We start from the raw sequence: 12,012 nt of genomic DNA on the forward strand, positions 1-12,012 counted from the left end.
GAGGGTTAACAACCTAAGTTTGCAGACCAAAATTAGAGAAAAAGGAGGGCTGCAAGGAAAGCCAACATTTTGGCCCTAGCCTTCCAAGGTCAATTAAGACTCAGGACATATGAGAACTTGTACTGTAACGTCATGTAACTCGGCAGTGTCCCAAATTTTCTGATCAAGGAGATTATGGGCCCAAAGAGGAAAGTGATCGATGATGTAGAGTGTGCCTAAGGAGAGTCACATGGAAAGAAAACATTCTCTCAGGCTTTCACAGAGAGCACATTGGCCAAGCAATGGCCGTGACTCATCCACATGGCTGACACTGACAAAGGATGTACAATCTGAGGTACAGGATCTCAGGATAAATCCTGAGGGGATTTCACTGACCTTCTCAGACCAAAAAGCTACAACTCCTGTTGCATAGGTCCTGCTTTACCTTGGTCTTAACCATCCAGCAGAAAAGTATAAAAATGAAATATAAGAAGTAAAGCCATGCTGTTATGTTGAGCTGTAGGGGACTCAGGTCAACAATTTCTAACATTGCCAGTGAAGCGGAAGACCCAATACTAGTATGGACTACTGGACTCTTTTAAAATATTTTGCTGAGTTAGCACACCTATAATATTCAAATAACGGAACTAAACAAAAGAGGATACAGATGAATGTCCATTTTTGTATCTGTGTATTCAAAATAGATGGGATAGATATATAGTTACATTCTCTTAATGAATAGAGGGATTTGTTCTAATAGTTTTTATAAATAGGATATCATGTCTGCATCTTGTACAGCAATTAACCACTAGGAAGAATGTATGCAATGTGTTAATTATTGAAACTGTCCTGCCAATTTGGTTTGAAACTGTCTCATTGCTCTTTGTTTCTCAATAAAATTATGGGGGGAAAAAGAAAAGAAACGATAGGGGACAAGAAAATACAGCATACAGAGGAACAGTTTAGCAAAAGTCCTAGATAGTTGGAAAGGGTTTGGGGGAGGGCATACTCAAAGGAATTTCTTTAGCCCACTGCTGTTTCCTTTAACTTTCTGTATAGGCTAATTTTTAATCATTGAGTCCAGCCATATTAGTTGACATTTTGTTAGACTAACAGGACTTTTAAGCACTACACTTCTGATTCAAGTGACCTGAGATTACTAATTTCTGTGACAAGAGACTAGGCAATGATTGTCTCACATGTCAAATTTAAAAGCTTTCTTTTGGGGCCAGGAAGATGACTCTGTAGAATAAGCGCTTCCCTGGCAAGCGCAACGGCCTGAGTTCAATCCCTGGTTCTGCCCCCTCCCCCCAAAAAAACATTTCTTTTTACCTGTCTTCATTACCCCTGACACCCAAGGGTTTTTTTTTTCCCCCTTTGTCCATCGCTCCCCCATTTTTCTAGTTTTTCTTCCCTTGGTTGACTTTTGGGGAGGTGAAACTGACAGCAGGTAGAATATAAGACATTTCCTTTGCATGGGCGTGTCAAATATTGTTAAGTAAGCAATTTATATATTAAGTCATTGTCTTTTTTTTTTTTTTTGATTGGCTGGCTGATTGTTTGGCTTTTCATTTAAATTATCTTAGCACTAGCGCAGTTTTTTCAAAGGTAGAAGAGCTATCCTAAATTAACATTAAACTTACTTTATTTTTTTTTTAATTTTATTTGTTTATTTGTGTGTGTGTGTGTGTGTGTGTGTGTGGCCAGCTCAGCCCACCAGGGGGCGGGGCTGGCTGGCATGTGGTGCTGGGGGACTGAACCATGGTCCTGTGCTTTGCCAAGCTTGTTCTAAGTAGGTGCTTTAGACCACTGAGCCATCCCACCAGCCCCCATAAACTTATTTTAAAGTAATTTTATTTCCCTCTGAATATCATGCAGTCAAGTAATTTAATAGAAAGTATGTTGTATGATTTCAGTCATACCAAACATAACCCCTCAATTTCTTAATTACTGAAGCAAGAGGAATAATTTGTGTTTGGAAATGAGAATTATATAAGTGTATACTTCTATCTTTGTATATATTGTGTATATACTTATGCTTATATTAAAGACTAAGTTTCTGATATTTTATTTTATTTGTTTATTCTTTTGCGGAGCCAGGGATTGAACTCAGGCCCTTGCGCTTGCCAGGGAAGCGCTTATTCAATTGAGCTATCTCCCCAGCCCCAGATATTTAAAAATATTACCAAAAATTACAGATTATCACGTAGACACAGTAGCATATGCCTGTAATCTCAGTCATTTAGAAGCCTCATGCAGAAGGATCACAGGTTTCATACCAGCCTAGCAATTTAGCAAGACCCTTTCTCAAAGTAAAATGACTGGAATATTTAAGTCTTGTGTTCGTTTTCTAGTACCGTCCCGCCCTCCCCCAAAAAATTATCGATTAGACCTGTCAGAAAAAATATATAGAGAAATTTTAAACAGTAGTTAAAATTGCAAAATTTGGATCAGACATAGATATGTGGTTAAATCCTAACTCTGCTGCATAACAGTTGTACTGCCTTGAACAGATCTTTTTTTGAAGCTTTAATTTCCCATTTTCTGAAGTGAGAATGACAATAATGCCTCCTTTACAAAATAATACATTAAAAATACATAGGCCTATGCCTGGTACACCATAGTTACTACATAGATGTTAACTACTGTTTGTCATTATTGGGATTATTATTCTCTGAGTTAAAAAAAATCTATTCTGGTTTTCCCTGGGATAAAAAAAAAATCATAAGCTTCAGCCTTAATGAAAACTATCTTAAGTATATAAATATTAGGAAGTTATTCTAAAAGCCTTTCATTTGTCAAATGTATAATAATTAGTCCTCGTATAATGATTATCATGTAATTTTAAACTTATTCGTTGTACGGGCAAATATAGTTTTGAGGATCATACATTTTAGTCACTGAAGTAATTATATGTTCCCATAGATACTGCTTTTGCAAAAAACAAAGATGATGGAAAATGGTATCATTTTGATGACAGTAGTGTCTCCACTGCATCTGAAGACCAAATAGTGGTAAGTTTACCTTGTATCTTTAAAAAAAAAAAAGATCAACTGTTTTAAAGTATGTTTATAAATAAAAAAAAGAAAAATAATATGGTTACAGTAGCTCAGTAGTACAGAATGTTTATTTGCATGAAGCCTTGTCTTTAGTCCCCAGAAATAAACACACACACACACACACACACACACTGTATTGATAAAAGAGGCCAATAGGACATACAGTCTATAATCTACTAGTTAAGAGATGTTTGCTTTGATTTTAAAGAACGTAAAATTGTCCTGTAAGTGGAAATTTATTTTTAAAATTTACCCCCTAAGAAGCACAAATTGCAATGTGAAAAAATGTTGGTCATTTTCATTATGAGTAGAATTTCTAATGCAAATTAATTTTCATCTTGAAAGTAGATTTAACTGTTTTTTTAGACATTGACTGTTTGAAAGCCAGAATACTAATATTGAGGAGATCTTTCAGTGCCTTGCCATACATGTGATGTATAATTCTTATGACAGATAAAATTAAAATAGCATAACTAAATAATAACAAAAATTTTAAGATTAACTTGCTTTCAGATTAGAAAAATGAATGATCTTTTGTAAATCAAATGTATGATTCATTTATGATGTACATTTGTTGTGCTTCACATCGGAGAACTTTTTTTTACAGTCATGGCATGTGACTATCGTGTGTTCTAAAAAGCTGAAAATTGACAAGGATTTTTTATGTAAATTTTACATCTCTATAATTTTACCCATTGGTTACCATTTACAAAAAATGATGTTTCCTGTGCTCTCACAAATTAAATTACATATTTCCCTGAGGACTGAGACCAGCTTTTTAGTTTCTTATGCTTTAAAGCTTATAAAAGCAGATTAGTTTCTGAGCTAATGGTTGTCATGTCTTTAATCTCTCATTGCATAAATAGACCTAAGATAATTTTGAATTTTTTCATTTCCTCTCCTTCTCCTCCAATACCATGTTTGTATCATCACACATATACATGAATTGTTTTGCAAGCATAATAGAGTATACTTACACAAACCTAGAACAAACCTTGAACAGTACATTATTTTAAAAGGCGTATATGTGTGAACATTTCTAGTTTGTTTGAATTTATTTCTTTTGTCCTCTATTTTGCAGTTGTGTTCATGATCAAAGCATCTAAAATTGCCCACAGTCATATCTCTTTAGTCATTGGCCCAATTCTGCCTTCAAATAATTTATCTTAGTATAAAATATATTAAGTAGGTGTTACCATAAATTTTAGCAATGATGATTATTTAGTCTGCAGCTATTTGAGTAATTATAGATAAGTAAGCTGTGAGAGTGTATGTTTATAAACTTCTACACTGTTTAGGATGAACTGTGCATAAGATTCCATTCTAAACAGAGTTAAAAAATAGCTCTGATTTCTAGCACCTTACTATCTACAGGCAGACAAGTTAATAATTGTAATATGATAAGTTCCATGAAATTGCTTTCTTTGGCCACATAGAAAGGAAACTGCTGTCTCAACTCAGACTTTGGGTTTAAGGGAAAAAGTCCAGGGCCCTGGCGTCCTTGTAGTAAAATTGCTGTTTGGCATGAGTCTGCTAGTACAAATAGCCCCAAATTAAACAAGAAGGGCAGATGTGTTGTAAGCAAAAAGAACACTACCCACAAAAACAAGGAACATGACAGTATGATATTTTAGGGGAACAGCAAACATTTTGTTGTGACTGAAAACTTCTTGGTAAACAATATGGGAGGTGGAGAATTAGGCTGGAGGTAAATTTAGTGTTCAGATAAAGAAAATTGAAATCCTGGTTTTATTTCTTTTTAAGACTGTGTGAAACATTAGATGATTGGTATAGTGAGATCAAATTTATATCTTACATCTCAGAACACAAAGGAAGATAGATTTGAAGAGACTGAGTAAAGAAGGCATTTATCACTAATTTAAAGAATTAGTGATAGTAATCAACAAAGGAGGAATGAATTTGAAATATGGGGAAGTAACACAATTATATAAATAAAGATATGGAAAGAAATGCAGAGAAAGAGAAGTTGAAGATGATTCACCAAAATTGGGACTATAGGAAAAAGATGAGTGTTGAAGTTGGAGATGCCTGAATGACAGCTATGTTGTACACATTTCCATCATGCACTAGCACTAGCAAGACTGGCATGTAGGGCTGAGAACTGATAGAAATTGTAAGTTTGAGTTGTCAGCCTTAAGTAGCAGTTGAAGCCATAGGCATGAGTGAGTCACCTAGTGAGGGCACAAAAACTGGGAAAGGTAGGCTCAGGACAGAACTTAGTATTTATGAAGGTTAGGATTTAGTGAGCCCACAGAAGAGTCTGAAAAGTGATGTTAACAGAAGCCAAAAACTATTTAATGAAAAGTAGCAAGACAAAAAAATTGACCAAAAGAGGGTTTTTTGTTTTTTGGGGTTTTTTTGTTTTGTTTTGTTTTGTTTTTTGGCAGTACCTGGGACCGAACACAGGACCTTGCACTTGTTAGGCAGGCGCTTATGCTGCCAAGCTATCTCCCTGGCCCAACCAAAAGTATTTTAAAAGGCACCCTTTTGGGGGTTTTTTAGGTTAATTCTACAGAAAGCCATTTCATTAGAATGGTTTTGGCACAAGTTAGATGGCATGGAATTCAGTAGTATGCATAAGAGGGAGTAATTGATACAGACTATTAGCCTGGCACTGAGGAAGAGAGGGGTATGTCACAGCTAGAATAAGAGTAGAATGGTAGATTTACGATGTCAAAAGTAGCAGATGAGGACTCCATTAAAGATACACAGTGATTAAGAATAGCAGTGCCTCCCTCAACAAAGATGCACAGTGATGTTTGATCAAAAACATTCTTCATCCAGTAGGAAAATTAAAACAAACAGGATGAAACTAGTATTAGATAGATCTGACCTTTTCCTTAGACAAAAGAGAGAAAGGCATAAATCTTTATTTTGTGTTTTAGAACTAAGTTAAACTTAGGTTCATTGCATTTATTTCTTAGCTCAAATAACATAGAGGATGACATTTTAATTCCAGCAACCATTGTTTTTTTCTTTTTTTGTGCAGGGTCTCACTACGCAGCTCGGACTCGTAGTGATCCTCCTGTTTTCAGCCTCCCTAGTGCTGGGATTACAGGCATGCACCACTACACCTGGACTCCATTGCTGGCGCAGCATACCCAGGGGCAGGGCCAGTGTGGCATGTGGTGCAAGGGATTGATCCCTGGCCCCTGTGCTTACCTAAGCAAACACTTATGAGCTGTCTCACCAGCCCTACAATTCTTTATTTATAAAAGTTACTTACAGTCAATTTTAACAACATCTGTTTGACTATATGTGGGTTTCCTGTTTGATTTATGCCTTGTCACCAAAATTGGTTACCAGCTAAAAATTCTTAATGTGTTTAGTGTGACATTTAAGAATCGTGAACATTCTAACACTGTTTGTTTGTTTTGACAGTCCAAAGCGGCATATGTACTCTTCTATCAGAGACAAGACACTTTCAGTGGAACTGGCTTTTTTCCTCTTGACCGAGAAACTAAAGGTGCTTCAGCTGCCACAGGCGTCCCATTAGAAAGTGATGAAGATAGCAATGACAATGACAATGATATAGAAAATGAAAACTGTATGCACACTAATTAACGAAAGTCCTAGAAGCCATAAAAGAGAGACTTTCTTGTTGGTGGTGTCCATGAAAGTGAAGTTACCCACCACATTAAAACAAAAGTCTGAGATGGAGAGTTTCAGATAACCGAATGTAAATCTTTTATCAGATTTTAACTTGTGCAGTACTTGAAGTGAAACACAATGAAAACTTTAACAGAAATTGTCTCTTAATACATTTACAGTCTTGTATTTACAAGCTAAATATATATAGGAAATCACAAATAAATCCCTTTTAAGTTTGCTGCTGTTTTGATGAATTATGTTTTCTTTAATTTTTTGGATGTGAGTTAATTGATGACAGATGTTAAATTTGTGGATGTTGGTCATTTATTTTGCTCTAATACTGCAAGAAAACTATTACAGAACTCTTTGGATACTCTAGTTCATGTACATTAGTTTGCCATATAATACTACAATATTTAGCTGCAGTGTCAGCGTGGCATAGATACTGCAGTAGTGTCTGTGGAAAACCAAATTTTCAAGTCTTATCTGGTAAACAATAAGGGCCCATTAAAAACCTAAATCGTGATACATAAAATAATCTTGAAAAGGTAGTTTCCTTTTGTAGTATCATTACAAATCTAGAATATTAAATTCATCTTGCTGCCACTATGGAAACAGGTTCTAGATTGCGCGCTCCATCTAGTCATTTTTCAGTTACATGTAAGTATTTTTCACTAGTAGGGGGATCTGTTCTTTAAACATTCAGTTTCGTTTGCTTTAGAATGCATATCTTTAATCTGGTGTTGGTCCAAAATTAAAATTTTTGCCGTTTTTCTCTACCCCATTTTTGTGGTAATTTGACAACATAGCTCTCCTAATTGTTGTAACATAAGGACAGACTCAGTATTATTCTGTACCATAGTAACAATTGCATCGAGCTTAGATGAGAGTTTTTTTCATATACTAGCCTTTAAATCATTAATCGATTGGCTATAAAGGTAGGTCTGTTAACTTTCTTTGTGTGTTCCTGATGGAATTCACCATAGCCTTACAGCTTTTCTCAGAAGGTAACTTGTCACAAGAGCAATGGCATTTGCATGTTCCAGAGTCAGAACCTGTACGGTATATACAGCATATGAACCTTGAATTTAATTTCAGTTCATCACATTCAAGGATCCAGGATGCCAAATATATATGTGAACATTTGAAACAGTTTCATTTGCTGCTTTTTTTCCCCTTTGATCTAGTTGAAAGAATGTATTGTGGATTGGCATACAATACTGCCTTTAATTGAAAATCTAAATGCTGGGGCACATTTCACATATTGACTACCTGAGAAATTGCTTTGTGTCCCACCGTTACTAAAGCAAAAAGTATAGCGTTCTTCACTTGAACTAATCAAATACAATAGATTATAAATTGTGTATTGTAAATAAAAGTTCACTCTGTGAGTGCACATTTTGGTAAATTATTTATTTATGTTAGCATTTAAAAGTAAAAAGAAAAAATGCATTTGACCAGGATAAATGAGGTATGTTGATCGTGGCTTTGCTTTATGCCTTGATATTAAAGCTGGGTTTTCATCCTGGTATTTTAAAAGCTGCTTTCGGTTTTTTCTTTTTCTTTTTTTGTTTTTTGTTTTGTTTTGTTCTTTTGTTTTGTTTTGTTTCGTTGTTTTTTTTTTTTTTAATGTAAACTAACCTCCTGCATGACAGAGGTTAAAATTTTGTCTCACTTGGGTTCACTTGAGTTTACATTTGAAATGTGCATGTTTATTTATACAGATTTCAATAAAGCTATTCAAGGCCTTATTTAGTCTTTTATTTCTTACTCTGAATCTTTTTTAAAACCTTATTTTATGGATAGATGACTGTATGCTATGCTGTTTAATTATAGTTTAGTTTTAATAATAAAGAGGGAAGCATGTCAAAGCAAAGTAAATCCAACTATTAAGGACATATTTTAAAGTTGGTTTTTTACCTTAAACATTCATTCATAAAATACTTGTTTCTGCCAGATACTTTCTAAAACTTGGAGGTACAGCAATAAATCTGTCAAATATTATTTTAGCTGCACAAATAAACTTTAAAAATAGTTCAGAAAGATAATACTGTAAAGATAAGTAACACAGGTGATGCAGGTAGTACGCATATAATCTTTACTAGGTTGTTCTTGACCGTATGACAAAGGTAACAGTAGTAGCTAGCAATTATTGAACCTTTACCATAGACCAGGCACTGTATTAAAGTGTTCATGTGCTTTATTTCATTTAATACCACAATAGCTATATGATAGGCACAGTCATCATCTTCACACTTTATATGGAGGACTCAACATACAGATCATTTAACTGGTATCCCCAGGCTTGGTACTCTGTTGTAGAGCCAGTACAGTATTCTATACTCAGATATTCACTACCTCTAAATATGTTATACTGTCTGCCTCATAAGGTGTTGAAAGTTCAAATGAGATCATGAGTTTTACAGAAAACAAATTTGTAAACTGTATGGTATACTCAATACTGATTTCTTCATCTAAATGAAACCCCAAATTTCAGGACTTTTTTTTTTCCTTCTTCTTAGTTTTAATTCCATGTAAAAGCTGTAGCCTAGTGATTTATTTGACTGTTTTGCTTTCTCATATAATCTGTGTTTTTATTGGTTCCATATTTAAGCGTACTTGCCTGACAACTGGATGTAAAACCACACAAAACGTTGCGGGCACAAAGAAAATCATTAAAAATACCACAATAAGCATAAGAACAGTACTTTTTCATAAATTAATGTCATTAAGGTGAGGATACCTTATAAGAAAATAGCCAAGAGACTAGAAGAGAAAATAGCACTCCAAAAGTAGATGGGGAGGACATTTCTTCCTGAAAGGAGCATTGCCACTGACACCGTGTAACACCAGTGGTAATAAGTAAAAGGTTGATTTCCCCCCCTTTTACTTCTTTCAAAGTGCATCTCTTTACTGCCTATTTCTGGTCATCCTACTTAGTATACTTCTGATTGCTGTGATGGTATGGGGTAGGGGTGCACACCCTCATGGTTGTAGAGGTGAAGTGGAAAATCCTTGTGTAGATAGTAAGGGAGGGTGCCACAGGTAATCTAACTTCTGCTGAGAGCAGTCTGGAAAGGAAAATCTCATTTCTGAAGTCAAGAGTAGCAGAAAATCTTTGTCATTTTTTAAAATAAACTTTGGATATATTAATCTGAGAAATTTTAGAAGGTACTTTCTTAAAATACATTTTTACTCTCGAGCAGTTCTTTTGTATCCTTTGACCAAAGGCTAGAAAGAAAAAAGGTGAGTTTATTTGTGTATTTTAAAATTTCTTCCTTACATATGCAATTGTGTATATTTCATTGTCAGATTTTTCTAGCAAGGAATATTGCTAGAACATTCCAACTCAATGTATATGTGTCTTATGTTAATTTATGTTTGCTATATATCAAGTGAAAGAATTTTCTTACAGCTTATAAAATTCTCACTTAAAATGAGTTAATGGGAAAAACTGAGTTAACTATATTGAAATGTTTACAAGGTTACATGGAATAGGTTTCAGAGTACAAGAATTGGGAAGATAAAAGTCCTTATGTTGAAAAGTGAGGATGTAAAGTTTTTTGGTTTTTTTTTTGGGGGGGTGGGGGTTGGTTTTGGTTTTTGGGAGAGGAAACAAGGATGGAAGTCAGGCCCTCCCCGGCCCTAAGTATTTTAAATAGGCAATATAATACAGTACAAAAGTTAGTTTTGGAATGCTGGGGGTGTAGTACACACCTGTAATCCTAGCCCTCAGGAGGTTGAAGCAGGAGGATTGCTGCTAGTTGAGACCAGCCTGGGCTACAAACAAGTTCAAGACCAGGCTGAACTGGCCTAGTTAAACCCTGTTTCAAAAGGACAAAAATATTTTTTTTTAATTATTTTTATTTTTTTAGTAAATACATTGGAAACATTTGCCCTCCACCATGCTGTGGGCTAATTGTTCCTCAGCTCTGCCACTAGAGTCTGAAATCTGTCAGGGTAGCGAAAGAAAACGAATGCTAGTTTGTTAAAGAAATACAAGAAGTAAATACTATACAAGGAAAAGTGGGAATTGTCATGTTTTGGACTACAGTCTCAAAAACACAAGCCAGGTGTCAGTCAAATAGGGTTAGGTTATCTTTTATTTTCCCCTTGAAATGTATAGCAGGGGCCAGGGAGATGGCTCAGTGGAATAAGCGCTTCTCTGGCAAGTGTAAGGGCCTGAGTTCAATCCCCGGTTCCGAAAAAAAAAAAAATGTATAGCAAATGTAATTCTGCAAAGCTACCAAAACTACAGCCATTGCTTTAGCAGTTCTTTTAAATAGAAGTGCTGTAAAGACTATTCACTTTGTATGCACACACGATCAGATATTTTAATTGGGCTTTTAACCATTCTGCTGTAGAAAATCATGCTTAAATTTAGTGTTTATATTGCTAATTTTTCCCCTCGTATCAGGAACTTTTTCTTTTTTCTTTTTTTTTTTTTTTTTTTTTTTTGGTGGAACTGGGGATTGAACTCAGGCCCTTGCACTTGCCAGGGAAGCGCTTATTCCACTGAGCTATCTCCCCAGGGCCAGGAACTTTTTCTACATAAGAAAAAATTTCATTACTGTGACCTTCACTAAAGTTTGTTGCTAGCTATATTTAAATACATACACATAAAATAACAAACATAGAATCTTTTGCATAATTCGCATTCTTGTATTCTCAGTAATGACAAAATTGTTAACATTTCCCAAACTGCTACTTTAATCTTAAATATTACCTATCCTTTGTTAAAATCTTCCACAATGTCTAAGCTTTGCCATATATCACATACAAATCTCATTAGAATGTTTTACAGTATTTTCTAAAAGGAGTATTCAGGGCTAAGGAGATAGCTCAGTAGAATAAGCGCTTGCTTGGAAAGCACAAGGGCCTGAGTTCAATCCCCGGTTCCACAAAAAAAAGAAAGAAAAAAAAAAAGGAGTATTCAAAGTTAACATTCTAACGTGTTACTCTGTTTATTCTTAGGTATGGTAAGTATCAAATAATTTAACTCAGTGTTCTGCCTTTAGCTTTGTATGTGTGCCTGCTGTCTTCTGGCATTGAGTTATTCCTTAAGTAGTGAATGCATTTAATATTCTTTCTACTGAGTACCAACTATTACAGCTAGCAGATAGTTTATTAAATCTCTTAAGTTCATGCAAGTTAATCCATTTTTGCCCACTGAACTAGTTTTCCCAAGAAGCCCATGACCTCAGAGTCATCATTCAGTCCCTGAATTGCCTAACAGTCACTACGGATTCCCTCTTCCAGTTGTGTTCAGTAGATTATCAGGGATCTGAGCATTTACTTGGGACATAATAAATATAAATTGTTTTGGAATTGTCCTCAGAGAAACGAGTTGGGGGAAAAAAAA

At 35.0% G+C, this 12,012-nt stretch overlaps 1 protein-coding gene across 3 annotated transcripts in view; it reads left to right on the forward strand.

The window, feature by feature from the left end:
* The window catches only part of Usp15 (ubiquitin specific peptidase 15), a 124,500-nt gene extending 116,099 nt beyond the window's left edge, over positions 1–8,401 (forward strand). For all 3 annotated transcript variants that reach the window (XM_004641637.3, XM_004641636.3, XM_023701708.1), the window contains 2 exons: positions 2,905–2,993; positions 6,441–8,401. In XM_004641637.3, the coding sequence (XP_004641694.1) occupies positions 2,905–2,993; positions 6,441–6,623 (272 nt within the window). In that variant the 3' untranslated portion in view covers positions 6,624–8,401. The remainder of the gene's footprint in view (positions 1–2,904; positions 2,994–6,440) is intronic.
* Positions 8,402–12,012: the final 3,611 nt, after the last annotated feature.

Source organism: Octodon degus, unplaced genomic scaffold (genome assembly GCF_000260255.1).
Source record: "Octodon degus isolate 3935 unplaced genomic scaffold, OctDeg1.0 scaffold00139, whole genome shotgun sequence".
In the NCBI taxonomy this organism is placed as follows: domain Eukaryota; kingdom Metazoa; phylum Chordata; class Mammalia; order Rodentia; family Octodontidae; genus Octodon; species Octodon degus.